Raw genomic sequence first — 16,560 nt, 5'->3', positions numbered from 1 at the left:
TGAGATTTTTACGAAAACAATTTTTAATAGAAACAGTCAGGCCCGCCTTTATAAAAAGTTTTAATGTCAGTATTAAAAATGGTTTTTGTAAAAATATTTTTAATATCTAGATTTACATGTAATAGTACTGCTGAATATGTTATTCTATGCGTATTGTTAATGTGAGAAGCTGGCAAGATGGAATACAAACATCATATTTTAATTTTTATAGTCACTTTTGGGACGGTGGCTAATGTCTAGTAAAAACCTATTTGGCCAGTATTTACCATAACTTTATTACTACTGAGAGTATACTACTTGTAATATGATCATTATTTGAGAATGCTTTAGGTTTTCGTAAAATTAGGCTAGTTTGCACAAGAAGAGTCATAAAAGTACTTTAAAATTTAAAAAGGGTATACAGCATAGAATAATGCTATCACACAATTATCAAGTAGCTGCTTTGCTTTAAAAATAGGTTTAGTAAAACAGAAATTACATTTTATTACAGAAATTCAATGTTGCTATACATACAACAATTTAAAATTATAAAGAACTTCCCTTACATCAAAATGCTATATTTTTTAAAATATACAAATAATTTTACTTCAATTAATGCATAAATATCACAAGTCTTCGATTCCCGCACAATTAGGTGTTCATTATAATCACTATTGAAAGTGAATGTTACCACCTAATCCATAAAACTCTGTAAAACCAAACTTTCCTTGTCAAAACTAGCCTTTAAGTGCATATAGTTCTTATGTGGCAATTTTGCTGTGTTCCTGAGCCTCTATGTTGGGTTTTGCCATACACTTGAACCGCTTTTTCACCTCATTGTTCAAATTCTCTCGGTTTCTTGCAATTTCTATAGCATAGAACTGAACTCTAGGAACAAGCATTGTGTTTACTTCTGAATAATCACCTTTTGCATCTGCCCTCATGAGTGTACCAAAACTGTAATCTTCGACAATGTTTTTAAACTTTTCACAGAATATTCTCCATTTTGCCTTGTTCATGCTGTTCTTGATTTCATTTTCGTTTACATAGGATACATCCATGTCTGGGAAGTCTTGCTTGAAGTGTGTGTAGATGAGGTCGTCGTTTGGCGTTAGCTGCAGCCATCTAGTGTCCACGGAACAGAGCATCTGAAATATTCGTACAGCTCTGAGATATTCGTACAGCGTTATCAGAAGTGCCACAACAGCAAAGCAACGTTAGCATTATGTAAAGGTAATGAAGAAATGTGTTACTAACATTGAAATAGATATCACTGTGCTCCATCGCCTTCGCTGCCCACAATCTCTCCAGCGTTTCATCGTTTCCGAACTCTTCAGCCGGTCTCGACAACACGTCCTAAGAAATATATAAAAATTATTTCAAAACATAAACCTTTTGAAACCCGTCGATGTATTTAGCATCTGAATAATCCTTATTCAATGAGGGTTCCGAGAGAAACAAAATATGACCTGCTGATACTGTATATTCATCGATAATCATTAATATTGCAAAATGCTAAGTGTGCGTTTTCACCGCAACCTAAATTTTGTCGGCAACAAGATCATTTACCGGAGAAAAGGTTTAGCTGTTAACTTACCATATTAGATATTTTCTTGTGCTATTGATATTGTAATTTCTGTCACAAAAGCACAAATCAATGTATTTTAATTAAAATAAATAATGCACATGGGGACTTAATGGAACAATGAAGACACTGTCACGCAGCTCGTTTCAGGTTCTCAAGTTTTAACAAACGAGGATTAATTGAAAGTTGAGCAACAGAACTAAACTGATCCTTTGAAAATGTACTCAAATTAATCACTTCCAAAGTGAGTGGAAACTACTACAATGCTAAATATACCGATTGTGCTGGAACGCACGTAGTAGAAGTGAAAAATTTGACAACGTCAAAAAATATTCCAATTCACGCACAGGTATTAAATTTATACATCCAGTTCATTTGAAACTATAGGATCGGTGTACTCTTTAGGTATGGTTCTAGAAAAAAACATGTTATATTTGAACAATTAGTAAAAAAATGCAAGAAAATGTTAATGATTCTTTCTTAATAATTTATTCCATACCACATCTCTCTAGTAAAAGTACCTACGTGAAACTTAACTAGTAAAAGTATCTAGCAGACTTACTTTATCAGACCTGACAATGAGGTACCATGATTACCTATTTATCATTCTATAACTTAATCTAAAATATATATATATATATTGCTAGAGACTGTTCCATGAACTTGAGATAAACATTAAAATCTTCAAAAATATTGTTTTTCATCACATGCACATTAAGTTCATATGTACAAGAATTTATGTGTACGTAATAAATTGCTATTTCAGTACCTATTCATTAATATCATACTGCATAGGTATCTACTTTGAGACGGAGCACTCTTCGACTCATTAAATAAAAATCGTGTATTTTTTTGTTTGCTTTCTTTGAAAAAGAATATAACGTAAGCCTTTAAAACCATTGATTTATTCATAGGTACTGCAACAACTGCTCGCATTTCCAACCGATTCTTGACTCGGTCGCTCTCTTAGTAATTGATATTAAAATTCAAGATACTTTTCCGAAAAAAAACCGTTTTTAAACAGAACAACAAAATTATTTGAAATCATTAATTGAAATCAAAATGAACGTATCCAAACACGACGACTAACCAGCGAGACAGCTATATGTAAATCAATGAAGTTAGACAAAGAAAGCACTCTCGTAAAAATTCGTTTAGGCTTCGTTTCGTCACAGGATTTCATTGGACGAGAATGGAAGAGGGTGGCGCATGCGCGTTATGCCGACGCCATCTCTGCGACTACTGTGCCTATTATGTACTTGTTCTAGAGTAAAGTGAATGCTAATTCGTGGTAAAAAGTGTGAATAAATCATGGAATTACATAGTCGCGAGTGAGATCAAGTGTGTGTTCGCAGTGATTGAACAAGACAGTGACATCACGGAGACTTCGCCAACGGCGGGTCATATCTTGCGGAAGTTTCTTGGCTATAGCAACGCATATTTTTTGCGGCTATCTCTGCCGCGGGCTGCTACACAGGACTTATTTCATGGGCCTCTCTCGCTTTGACAGCTAGTGGTAACTCCTCAACACTATATATTGACCGTTCATTAGCGCCACACGTAGAAAGCGGACTCACAAGGCGGGCAGATCGGTCCCCGCGTTCTTGCGCGCGTACTGCATATACGTTTATTATGTATGAATTATTGTTGTGGGTCAAAGACATCGCGGTGTGTTAACCTGCTACGAAAACAGTGTCATAAACCCGGCTAACTTTGTGTTTCAGCTTGTGTACGGCCGGCAGGCGAGTTTTAGACGCGTTTGAAATGAATTCTGCTTTAAAGCCGGTGCTGCCCCAGCCGGGAGTGCCGCAGCCGGGCGGACAGGCGAGCCCCGCGAAGGGGAACGTGGCCACTGCCAACCACACCGTAGGGCACCCGCAGGGCGCTCAGAACTCGCTGCACCACGCCAGCAACAACCTCGTCGGCCAGAACCTGACGCACCACGCGCCCGCGCCGCCGCTGCCTCACGCGCCGCCGCTGCCTCACGCGCCGCCCCCCATGGCGCCCGTGTCCGCCAACATGGCGCAAATGGCACAGAACATGAGTCACCATGGCAACCTCTCACATGTCACCCAGAACTCTGTTGGACCTTCCAATTTGGCTGCCAGTCCAAGCAAAGGCGGCAACCCAATCACTCCCCTGAGTCTTGTGCAGGACAAAGCTCTTGCTCTCACACGGACCCCTGAGAAGAATGAGCCAGATTCCACTGGTCATGCTAACGGTACTATTGAATCGCCTAAGTCTGGATCAAATGCTCCTGCTGCATTAAAACCTCAGAACCCTGAGTCTAACAAAGACAAACAAGACATTGCAAAGACATCACCAAGTACACCAAAACCCCCTGAAAAGCCAGCCAGTGCCCCAAGCACCCCTCAGAAAACAGAGGCTGCTACTCCAAGTACTGCAAGTACTGTTGATGGCCCCTCTCAACCCAAGGTTGCAACAGCTAATGAGCCTCCAGAGAAGTCACCATCTAAGCCATCAGAATTGAAGCCTGCACCAACTGCAGACGTGGCACCAACACAGAGCGACAGCAAGCCTGTGCCAGAGTCGGCTAATGACAGTCAGTTACAGGAGAAGGCACCAACACCTGTGAAACAGGACCCTCCTGCCGCTGAAAGTGCAAAAGTTGAGAATGTGCCGGAAGTTAAACCAGAAGAGAAGAAAGAGGAGCCTAAAGTTGAGCAGAAGCCAGCCACAACTACTGAGGAGAAGAAAGAGGAAGTAGTAGCGGACAAACCAGAGAAATCTGAATCTCCTAAAAAGGAAGAAGTTGTTGAGAAAGTGGTTGAAAAGGTTGAAGAGAAAGTTGAGGACAAGAAAGCTGAGCCTAAGCCTGCTAAAGTGGAGTCTAAGCCCAAGTCTACGATGAAGCTGGCGACGGTGACGCCTCCTATGAGGAAGAGGAGACAAGTGTCTCCGAGCAAGTCCAGCGAAGGGCCCACTCCAGCCAAGAAACCAGCTGAAGGTGAATCCACTCCAGACACCAGGATGAAAAGGAACAGAACAAAGGTTGGTAAATTTTTTGTACTTATTCCCAATAAGGTTGTGGTTACCCAAAATGCAAGCTTGATGAATAATAAATAAAGCATCTTTTTTCTGACAGTAGTGTACTTACATGATAAACAGATCTACAAGTTAGACCAATGTTTTGAAACATAATACATGCCCTGGCTTAGAAAGCATTTGTTTACTTTCTAGTTCTTGATTGAATAGAAATATTGTTTTAAATAGAAACTTTACCTAAGGATGTTTTATCTAACAATGATAAGAAAAATTTTGTACATAGTTTGTTGTATCTATTACTTATTCATAGGGCTTTATTCATGATTCATCATAAACTTTGACCTTCTTATTAGCAATAACAATAATGTTTTCTAATCATTAAGTAGTGTTTATAAAACCAAACACTATCAATTTTAAATGAGATACACACCGATTGTTTAAAGTGGTTAAATTAAATACAGATTAATATTTTAAAAAACCTAAACTTGAACAAGGCATATTATTTTGATAATTTTATTCAAATAGAAATGTGAAATAATAAGACGGAAAAGCTAAGGCCTCGTTCGCATTAAATTGCGCGTCATTTGTTTACCTTGCTCGAAGCGCGTCTATCCATCACTATAGATATTTTCCCGCGATTTCGGCCGCGTCCTGTTAGTACTTTTGCCTGTATCCTGGATAAAATATAGCCTATGTTATTCAGGATTAGCGTAGATTGCCAACAGTGAGATAATTTCATAAATCGGTTTTGTAGTTTCGGAGCCAACAAACAAAAAAATCCTCTATGTACCCAATATACACCTTACAACATAAAGGTTTTATCGAAAGTTTTCATAGTATTTCGTGCCGCCATTTAAACTTTGTTTGTTTAGGATATTTTTCACATGTGCAGTGTAAACAAGCTTAGCGCTTCCCGCGGTTTCGCTCGCTTCTCTACGCAGACAAAGCATTTTATTATTACTTACAAAGTGTTCCCCAGTGGGTTAGACACAGCATTTTCAATGACAAAACAATATTTTTTTTGTCATTGCTGTGTTGGATATATTAATTTGAACTACTTTCGTGGCTAAGACTCGGTAATGCCCGGAATGTTATCTGCTTTCCGGTTCGTAGCATCGAAACCGGTAACCGGGAAAAATCCGATTCGTCGTAATTAGTAGCGTTCCTTATCACGCGCGTAGGTATCGCAAGCTCAATTTAACAGTAAAGAAATAATTTTATACCTTTACCTTTTAAACATTTTTGTAAAAAAGTTAATTTTAAAACTTTTAATTACTTATATTAAGTAGGTATCTATGTTTGATAATATCCCATCAAAATGTTGTGTTTGAAAGGTATTAACAAAATAATGAATCATAAAAATATTTGTAAAAAAATGCAGACTATTAGTGCTCAATAAAATGACCAAGTTAATATTTAAAAGTGATATATTTACAAACAAGTAAAGTAAAAATAAAGTACCTACTCAGAGATAAAAATATAATTTTCCTTGAACAAAATACAATTTTAGATCTATCCAAATCCTCTATTTTCTTTAGATCTCTTCCTTCATTTCCCTCAGTGCTCTGTATCAAGTGATTTTCAATACTGTTTTATGTACGGACATGTTTCCGCATAATGATCTCCTCATTTCGACTACGACATCATAATCTTTTACTTCGAGGAAACAATAATTTATTCTCAGATTTATGTTATGGAACCTAAGTTAATGCGAACTTAACTAAGTACTATTTAAAATTTATTTGATTAATAAGGGAATGTAATCTTGTAATTTTCGAAAAAGTCATGAATATTCCATAAGACCTTGTTACCACCCTTAAGCATAGTCAGGTTAAAAATTATTACTTATGCATAAGAAACGTTAAAAGGAAAATAAAAAAAAACGTGACCTTTTGTTTTAAAGTTAAAGCAACTTCGAAACTAATTAGAAGTTAAAAACAATTTTCTATTTGCTTACGTAAGTCTAAAAAACTTTTAGCCTTTGGCCTTTCACTGAGCTTAAATAATTTGGGAATGACTTACCTAAATAAAAGTTGATAATTAGTATTACGAAATGGACTAATTTATAAAAATCCTAGTTTTCAAGTACATTGTCATCATTCATAAAAAAGCGGGAATTTTTCGTCTGCAAAAAAAATGAAAAATATTTTTTTCTGTTAGAATATAAGTGCAAAATTAGAGCAACCCTGCAAAAAAAAATTGAAAAAAAAAGCAAACCAAAGAGTTTTTAACCCTCAACTACACAGGTATACAAAACTTCGCAACATTTTTTACCCCCAACCCGCTACTCCATTGTCGCCCTAAACTGGACCCGCTTACCTATATCAAACAAAGCTTCATAATAACAGAATGACGTCAGCGTTAGCAACAAGTCGAAGTCGGTTGTAAAGACATAAGCGACAGGTTGCCGTCTATCGGACCAAGTAATCTATTTCACTCATTTCTATGAACACGCGAAGATAACACGCTGAAACGGAACGTATTTGTATTGCTTTTCGTACATAGTACATACCTAGACATAAGTAAAGCAATTACTTGTATGTTATGTAATCGCGAATCTATAAATAGAGGGCTCGTTTTATAGCGTTTTGTCTTTAGAAGTTGACTTTTTCGTCAACGCATAAACAGGAGACTTTTGGACCAATTTTTTTTGCAGCCAGCAGAAAAAAAATTGATTGATTCAGAGCTTCTAAAAACTAAAGTTCTTGCTCAGTAAATACACTTTCCGTTATTTCAATTACATACTATTATGGTTATTTTCTAACTAGAGAGAGTAGATACACGGGTCATTGGAAAGGTCCTTTATCCTTTTGTTGTTATTATTTTTTCAACAAATGTTGATTTTACTCAAAACTTAAGTTTAATTTACGATTGAAATCGGTTAAGTGTGTAAGTAAGGGCATAAGATTAAGCAATGTACGGCTATTAGCGATTTATTAGGCGATAAACTTTAATGATTTACACATGCTCCCGAGGTGAGCAGTTTTTGTACTAATGCACTTTGAGTAAATAGAAAACTTTGTTCACGTTTAACATTTTGGGGTCGACTCATCATCGGTCTTTAAGCTGTCTATTCTGCAGGGCATAGGACTCTTCTTATAGGTACAGTGAAGGAATAACCGTTAATCCGCCACCCTTACGGCAGATTGGCCATTTCAGACACATAAGTTCAGATTTCCTCAAGATGTTTTGCTCATTACTTGGTGTCCAAAGACTTGCCTGACCTGAAATCGAAACTCCGCACTCGAACTTGAGAGGCTAGGTGCTTTAACCTTCTTCTTTTATCATTTCGTTCGTCTTCCTAAATACCAAAAATCGGAAATAAAAAAACCTCATACCTACTTAGCGATCGAAAATCAGGCATTCAAAGTCTATACAATAAAAAAAACAACCAGTAAAAAAGTTTAAAAGCTCTACCAGTTTGAATGCAATCATAGTGGAATGAAAATCAATAATCGTTATACATAAGTCATGGGAACTAGGGCGCTTTGGCAATGGCCTGATTACCTATTGCATATTGTAGGGTTAACTAAGGTATTTGCATAGAGCTTTATGTTACTTTAGAACTAACTTACCTTACGGATGATTTCGTATAAAAAACGGAAAATGGTTCATATTTTGCGGTTGTGGTTAACAGCTTATATGTAAAAAATAAAACAAGATAACAGTATAAATTCATCATTATCGAAATATTTTAATGTACGGTTTTGCTAAGTTTTGGGAAACAGTATTTCCTTCATTTTTATTTAATACACCTATCGTATTGCATTTTTGTCATAGATAGACCATTCTATCATTTTGACGTCATTAGCTGTTTGTCGACAGCAGCAGGTTTTAGTTGTTAGTGTTTCGCACCGAAAGGGTAAAACGGGAAAAGTCGAATCTGATAGGTATACATTCATCATCATAACTTCACCTTATTCATAAGCTTTTTAAACATTTTCAACATAACTTTCGCTAATGTATTGGTTATATTCCAGGTGCAGTTATACCAGTCTCCGACTCCTGAGCTGGCGATGGCCACGAAGCTGTCAGCATCAGCTGGCCGCTCCACGCCGACTAAACCTAATGATGACAAACTTATTGTTTTCTACAAGTAAGTAAAATTATTTACACTAGCTTCTGTCAGAGGTTTTATCCGCGTCCCGTCTTTACTACTCCGGATAAAAGGCTTACAGCCCAGCCTGCTTGTATCTATCGGACATTGAAATAATTTCTCAAATCGGATCAGTAGTTCCTGAGATAAGCGTGTTCAAACAAACTCTTCAGCTTTAAAAAAATACTCTAAGTACTATTGATATACCACTCGTGTTTGTGTTAGCATTGTAATAGAGTATTTTTATCTATCACTTAATAGGTATACTTATATGAAGAATAGGTTTAAGTAGGTCGAAAGTAATTGATAGTTGAGTAGTTACGCGTGCGAAAAACTGCATACCGACTCGTTTAATATTCCAGCCGCCATTAAATTTGGCACAAACCATACCATTCCCTATATTTTCATCTTTGAAGAGAATATCGGTCCTGCGCCTAATTTCTCTCCGGTCGTCGGATTGCCATCCCATTGGGCTATGAGAGTGAAGGAATAGTTAGTACACCTGTGTCCGCGCAAATGCTTGTGCACTATAACAAGTCCTGCGCAACTGGCTGATCTCCATATATGAGAACAGCCTTCTAGAACGACATTTGAATCTTTATAATATTCCTACAGGAACGAGTACTTAGCAGTCCGCAATGCTGAAGGTGGTTTCTACGTGTGCCAAGCGATGCAGAATGTCTACCGTACTACGCGCAAGATAAAGATTCGCTGGCTCTCTCAAGACAAGACCGCTGACCCGGCTGGCGAGACTTACAAGCCTGATTTCTATGATGTCACTGGTGAGTTCTGATAGGTTTATTGAAGTGTTTTTTTCTTAAAGTTGGAGCTCATCATGGTCTTGTTTTTTTTTGTTTAGTTCTGTTTGCTTGAGTTTGATTGCGTTTCGATTTCAGACTAGTTTATTTTACGCCCGTGCGGTCAGGTTCTGAGGGCACATAGGGAATTCTTTCTGGACAATATTATAACCGAATTGTCGTCTGTTACCCAGACATGGAGTGTGTGCTAACAACACTATCCCTGGCTCGTGCGGCGGGAGGTGCTCAGCTGCTGCGAGCGAACGAAGCGGCGCGAGCGCAGTCCATACTGCAGCGAGCGCTGCGGGCCGAGGCCACGGGCGAGCGCGCCGGCCCCGCGCTTACTGAGGAACATCCTGATGGACGTGAGTATACTACTGCGAGCGAACGAAGCGGCGCGAGCGCAGTCCATACTGCAGCGAGCGCTGCGGGCCGAGGCCACGGGCGAGCGCGCCGGCCCCGCGCTTACTGAGGAACATCCTGATGGACGTGAGTATACTACTGCGAGCGAACGAAGCGGCGCGAGCGCAGTCCATACTGCAGCGAGCGCTGCGGGCCGAGGCCACGGGCGAGCGCGCCGGCCCCGCGCTTACTGAGGAACATCCTGATGGACGTGAGTATACTACTGCGAGCGAACGAAGCGGCGCGAGCGCAGTCCATACTGCAGCGAGCGCTGCGGGCCGAGGCCACGGGCGAGCGCGCCGGCCCCGCGCTTACTGAGGAACATCCTGATGGACGTGAGTATACTACTGCGAGCGAACGAAGCGGCGCGAGCGCAGTGGAGAAAACGCCTAAAAACTGACAAAAAAGGAGCTAGCTCCAGGCTATGAGAGCGAAGGAATAAGTGCACATGTGTCTGCGAAAATACTTGTGCAGTATTTCTTGCGCAACTGGCTGATCTCCATAGAAAGCCGTTCGAAGTTGAAGTCGAGACAATGGGTCTCGACGCCATTATTATTTTTCTAAAAAATTAATTCTTTATATTAATTTTAAATGTGGATCGACATCAACCGTTTTTTCTAAACTTACTTACATTTCAATACTCGCTAAAAACTACTGTAACATTGAACTAGAACATCTGATGTCTACAGTGGACCTCTCGCTGTACAAAGACGAGTCGCAACTAGAGAAGAAGGGCCGCAAACGAAACAGTTCGAAATCTTCACCGAGGGCTAAACTCGACAACTCGAACGATTCAGAGGTGAGATTCATCTTTATCGATACATTTTTTCACATCACTATTTTTTCATCGAGCTTTGTCTTCTGCTAGACTAACTTTCTTACTATAAATATGGTTTAGTTGATCTGAATGCATTTTGCGGGAATCATAAAAGCGTTATGGTACACGCTGGTTCAAAATGCACTGCTCGAATATAGAATTGCAAGCTAAAAAAAACAATTTTTCTTATTAATAACTCTTCTCTCTATTTCTGTCTATGTAATTAAATCTATTATACTACTTCATATTTTAACCTATATTTGAATGCCCGTAGTTTATATCGTCATGTTACAGTTTACGTCAAACAACTTTACCCCTCCGAACTTCTACATTTGAAATGTTCAAACAACATTCTCCTTGCGTATGAGCCAAATATCAGTCTGAGGGGCAAAGTTTTTGCCTTGAGCTTAGTTTACGCCGAGCTTACATCCTTTACCCCTCTATATTTCTACACTAAAAGGTCCAAACAAAACTACTACGCAAAGTATCAGTCCGAGGGGTAAAGTTTTTGTCTTAAGCGTAGTTTCCGCCGCTAACATCCCCGGCACGTTGGCCTTGTTGCAGGAATCGGCGACGCCCGTGAAACGTGCGCGGTCGACGCCAAAGCGCAGTCCAAAAAGCGCTCGCAAAACTAAAGCACAGACAAAATCACAAAGTAACAATAAAAGAAAATCTCCAGGTAGTACGCCCGCTGTGGCAAGTACAAGCAAGGTAGGCATTGTACAACGGATTTATAGAAATGTACGTATCCGCCATCACCAGTCATTTACATTCATGTTCGACAGTGAGTATGTGTGGTGTGTCGGTCCGCTCGCACGCGCGTGCCAGTTCCTCGTGGCGGCACTCGCACGCGCGTGGTAGCGATGTCTGTTGGAGTCTGTAACTCTATAGTCAATAGTGTAATTAAAGTTTTCCATCCTTCTTGGATGAAACTTAGAAAAGAAATAGTCGATGCCAAAGATAAAGTTTATTTTTGCCCAAAGTTTAAGTTGGTGTAGACTAATCGTCTCGATCGAAGTACAGTAAGGTTAATAATTATTTCAACTAATACAATTTACCTAAGTATGATTCACAAAGAACATACCAAAGAAAGCTATAATATATGCAATAAATAAAAGCTCCAACAGACACAGTATGTGTTGTAATAAGTGCAAATGTATTAGTTAGAAGAGATTGTTACGATGCGTGTTGAGAGAATTTTATGAAATCTAATCTGTATCAGATTTGTGCATGCGGTCAGGATGTTTATGATATACCATAGATTTATACCCCGAAAAAAAATGAACAACAATGTACTTTATTAGCAAATCAAGCAATGTTGATGAAAAATATCTTTTAAAAAATATGTTCTTTGAAAAGTGACTAAAGTTAATATTGAGACAAAACTTCCATTGAACTATCAGATTATAACAACGGAAAAGACTGTTATAAATAAAATAAAAAAGCTATCTTCTCTGTGGTTCAAGCAGCCATTTTGAAGACTAACGTGTCTATGGTATATTGTATGATGCAAGTTTAAATTTCCAGTGTACAGTGGTCGGCATTATTTTGGGTAAAGGTATTAATTTATTTTCGTTATTCATTACGTCATTTCACGCATTCAGCCTCATAAAATGCATTACAAATTATACATTAATGGTTCAGAAATATACTATAGGAATGTTGCTATGTAAAAATAGATAGTCCTAATATTCTTTGAAAGAGTATGTACGTCGAAATTTTTGTACCTAATACGGTACAGTTAGACAAAAAAATATAACTTCTTAATCGAGTTTTTGAGTTATTTATTTAAATGAAAATGTAGAGGACATCAGTGAGAATGATATTATAGTATAATTTTCATAATTGCTGACTAACAATAATACAGGGTGCTAAAAGTTAGGTATATTATGGATGCATGGTGAGTGCATGGTTATTTTGTGTACAAAGCTAGTTAAGTTTACGTTATTTTTCTTATACAACAAAATATTTATTTACAAAACGGTTAAGTTTGGTAGTTTATCATAGGGCGATTGACAAAAAAATATTCCAAAAAGAAAATTAATGGGATGTATAAATATACATTTCTCTTTTTAGAGGGGAATAATTAATTCTCTCCTTTCTGTATAAATCGTACTTTTCTTTAGAAGAATAACTATTTAGTAATTTTCGAGAAAGCATGTTCTAACTCAGAAAAGGAACTTGATATCTAAATAATAATTATGTATCATATTCATTCGTATTCATTCATTTCATCGCTTGCTTTTGTGTTTATAATTTATTTTTAATTAATATGATTATTTTCTCCTTTTTAGCCTCTTTTCTACTGTTATCTATAATTTTGCTATTTTTCTGTTTTATAGCATGCGCGTGTTGCATGGGATTACTATTCTTTCTGTGAAAAAATTGGTGTAAAATATAATTAAAAATTGACACTTGAAATTCGCACAGTAAAACAATTTTATAAAGAATCAAAGTTCTTGCAAAACGAATTTTGCTGTGTGTAAAACCTTTTACAAGACAATGATGTTCAACCAAGTATCGAAAAAGTTTATATACCAGTTTATTTATTAAAAAACAAAGGTAGGACTAGGTTCAAACCTGTACTAACTTCGTTTAATACTAAACTTTGTATCATTCATCAGACTGCGACGGCGGTTAGCGAGAAGGCTAAGGCAAAAAGTACGCCCGCGAAGAGAACGCCCGCCAAACCGAAACCTGATACGCCGATGCCTACACCTACGCGTAAAGGACGGAGAGCGGGTAAGGGTGTTTTTGTTACTATAAGTAGTTTGCAATGGGTCTGTAGAATTTCAGGGCTATTTGGGAATTAATGTACCCTATAGGTACGGTTATTGGCCCTCATTAAACAGTTTCTTTGAGATGGAAATCATTGCATAATAAATTCCCACAGATAGAAATCACTATTGCGACTCAATAATTAAAATTCAAAAATAGTGCAGGCAACAGTTGTATGTATGGGGCTGCTGTACTCGATTGACTGCTATTGCGCATTGGCGTCCACTTTTGGCCGGGATAGGTTACATTCATATCGATTTACCACATATAACTAAATATCAATTCTTTAAAACATAACTTGTAAATTTTCATATTGAACTTCAATATTAAATACCTATTTAATCTATTCCAGAAGCGAAAGCGTCGCCAATAGTCCCGACCCCGTCGACATCGACGGGTAAGAGCACCCGTACGCCTCGGAAGCCGCCCGCGAAGAAATAATACATGTTGTGCGTCACACAACAGTTCTATGAACGAACACTTTGACCAAGTACGTATGTTATGTACTTTTAAGTGTCTTAACGTTAAACTAGGTTCGGCCCGTTATTTTGAAAGAAGGTTGAATAAGGCTGGTCTGTTTTCTCTTTTTGTTACACTGGCTGGAAATTGGGTAGTGATTTATTTGTACTTTCTTTTTTCATTTTAGGTTATGGTTACATGAGATTCGTATGGTGGGAATAGGCGCTGTAGATACAGCTGCTTTTTTATAAATTTTGCGAATAGAATTATTGTTCAGTTTTATCTGAACGAATCAACGTCAATTTTACATAAAACATAATGCAATGTCTGTATTCACTACCCAAATTCTATTTCCAGTGAGGATCATAAGTTGTATCTTTCTAGTAGATATTTATTATGGGTCAACTTCTGTCTGCATAATCATGGTTTATTGTAACTTTATTTTGCTGGAATCTGGTATAATATTTACTTACTAAACATATTTCTTTATGTTATGAAATGAAGTACATTGTAATAATAACAGATAGCACAATTTGTGTATTTTTGCTTTCTATTCATTCTATTTGATAAGTTACTTGTTTATAAGATTTAAAATAAAAGAGCAATGTTTTGGGTTCTGTAATTTTATGGCAACGAAATCTACTTTTTGTACGTGGTCACACCGCGACCGAAGGCCGTCATATTTGGCGGGAAAAATGGTGTTGAATGTATTTCACAATATTAACTTTTGTTATTTGTAAGAGCCCAGTCTGTGTTGCCATGTTGGGATAATTATGTCTTACTTTACGTTTGTATGAACTATCTGACGTGTGAGCAGTAACCTGAAGCAATAATGATATTTTGCGTACTTACACTACATGAATACAAACTCGCATAGTATGGCGTTTGGGAATTATTGAACGATGAAAGTTTCCTTAGCAATATTTTGCTAAACAACTTGAGAGATTAGATATAGAGCAATGTTCTACCTCGGAATTCGATATATTTAGTGCATTTTAAAATGATGGATTTTTATATTAATTGAAATTTTAGGGGAATTATAAGAGTTAATCGTGTAGTGTAAGATTACGAAAGTGTAATAGTGAACGTTTGACATCACAATGTATTGATATTCTACGATAAATTGTTTAGGCAAGTGGAGAGCGAATTAACAGGTTAATATAGTTTTACTAACGCGAACTAACTACTAAATGTAAGAAACTTCATTCTTTGTAAATATTTACATTTAAGGAAATGTTAACAACATCATTTTTAGGGCATAACTACATTTATTCGCAATGTTAGTTCACATTTTGAAATATAATAAACTTTTAACATTTTGAGATTTATCTGGATCTATTGTTGTCGTTGTACAGTTCAATTTAGTAGCCTAGCAACACAATAACATTAATTCAATAGCATAACATAATGTTCTCACAAGTTTTAAACATTTTACCGTAGGATGATGCGTATAAATGTAGATAGTCCCTTACACGGTAACGGTCGATGTGACAAAGAGGTTTTTCGCCTCTAAAATTAGGCAATAGATTTAGAAGTTTCTTTTTTACTAAATAAGATTAGGCTAAAAATTCTAAAGTTTGCGTAGTATGAATTAGGTATTGCGTCGAAAATCTTGTATATCAGTACAAAGAATTTAAAATTTATCAGATAATGATTTTTATCATTGGTCGTTTTGCTTCACATAAAAATATATTTTGATATGATCAGTGTTTATTTTTGAATTAAGATATAGAAAGTGTGCTGTCGCGGTCTGTGGGAACTAAACTGTCGTTTCAAACTACTCATTAGTAGAAGAAATTTCAAAAATGTCTTCTTCATAGTACTATGATTTTTTATAACCGTTTGGACCAAGCTTTTTATTGTGAATCATGATTGTAACATGTACAGTCGTATACCAAATGTTATAAATCTATCACTGCCTGTAAAAAAGTAACTTGAAATATAAATTGTAGTTAAATGAAATATATTTACCACTATTACGACAGTGTCATGATGTTCTAGCAACAAGCGGTACTCGCGCGGTATCCGTTGTCAGACAGTGACATAGTTGTACGCGGTTTGAAACCTAGATTCTACATTTTGTTACTTACATGACTATTCTAAGATTGTTTATACATTTGCGGTGAGGTCCCCGTATATTTTTTGTTAAATTGTTTTCCATTATACCCTTACGTTGTTATCAATAATGAGCTCGTCTCGGGCGTGAGAGTGTGTGTGAACATTAGAAAATCTAAGTACCTAAATTTTAGGTGGTATTTTTAAATAGGTTAATTTCTTGAAGAGAAAAGAATAAGCTTAGAGTATAAATTATTGTGTGTGTATTTTCTGTTTATAACGTGTACCTACTGAGTGGAACGAATGTTTGCGACATTGTCATGGCACTCTGGTACAATAGTTGTAAAACATAATTTTAGCGTTTTATACAAAAAAGATATCAGTTCGAGAGTACTATTGTAACAGAAAGTCCACAAATTTATATGCAATTTAAAATAAATATAACGATTTAAGAAAATTATAAGTGTTCTTATTACAACAACTTTTAGAATTCCTATTTCATCACTAATTCTAATTCTAAAATTTCATCACTGTGTGTGTGTACTAATTTTGATTGGACTAGCTACCGCTAGTTTTGACTAGGTCT

General features: G+C 36.9%; 2 protein-coding genes across 3 annotated transcripts; one reads left to right on the top strand and one right to left on the bottom strand.

Annotated features, from left to right (window-relative positions):
- Positions 1-44: 44 nt before the first annotated feature.
- LOC110376091 (protein PBDC1) lies at positions 45-1,719 on the bottom strand. Its single transcript, XM_021334445.3, has 3 exons — positions 1,577-1,719; positions 1,237-1,335; positions 45-1,127 (listed from the first exon to the last, which is right to left on the bottom strand). Exons 1-3 carry the CDS (start codon positions 1,577-1,579, stop codon positions 741-743), a joined length of 489 nt encoding a protein of 162 aa, XP_021190120.1. The 5' UTR covers positions 1,580-1,719; the 3' UTR covers positions 45-740.
- A 1,013-nt stretch (positions 1,720-2,732) lies between these two features.
- Positions 2,733-16,431, top strand: LOC110376099 (neurofilament heavy polypeptide). Of its 2 annotated transcripts, XM_049847584.2 has the most exons (9): positions 2,734-3,080; positions 3,289-4,576; positions 8,551-8,666; positions 9,282-9,448; positions 9,658-9,828; positions 10,555-10,664; positions 11,247-11,393; positions 13,307-13,424; positions 13,813-16,431. In XM_049847584.2, exons 2-9 carry the CDS (start codon positions 3,329-3,331, stop codon positions 13,899-13,901), a joined length of 2,166 nt encoding a protein of 721 aa, XP_049703541.2. In that variant the 5' UTR covers positions 2,734-3,080; positions 3,289-3,328; the 3' UTR covers positions 13,902-16,431. The 2 variants fall into 2 exon arrangements, with proteins under 2 accessions (XP_063891719.1, XP_049703541.2); XM_064035649.1 differs by lacking the exons at positions 10,555-10,664; positions 11,247-11,393; positions 13,307-13,424; positions 13,813-16,431 and having other exon boundaries at positions 2,733-3,198; positions 9,658-9,950.
- Positions 16,432-16,560: the final 129 nt, after the last annotated feature.

Source organism: Helicoverpa armigera, chromosome 7 (genome assembly GCF_030705265.1).
Source record: "Helicoverpa armigera isolate CAAS_96S chromosome 7, ASM3070526v1, whole genome shotgun sequence".
NCBI lineage: Eukaryota > Metazoa > Arthropoda > Insecta > Lepidoptera > Noctuidae > Helicoverpa > Helicoverpa armigera.
The sequence above is the reverse complement of the archived record's forward strand: the minus strand, read 5'-3'. Positions and strand labels throughout refer to the sequence as shown.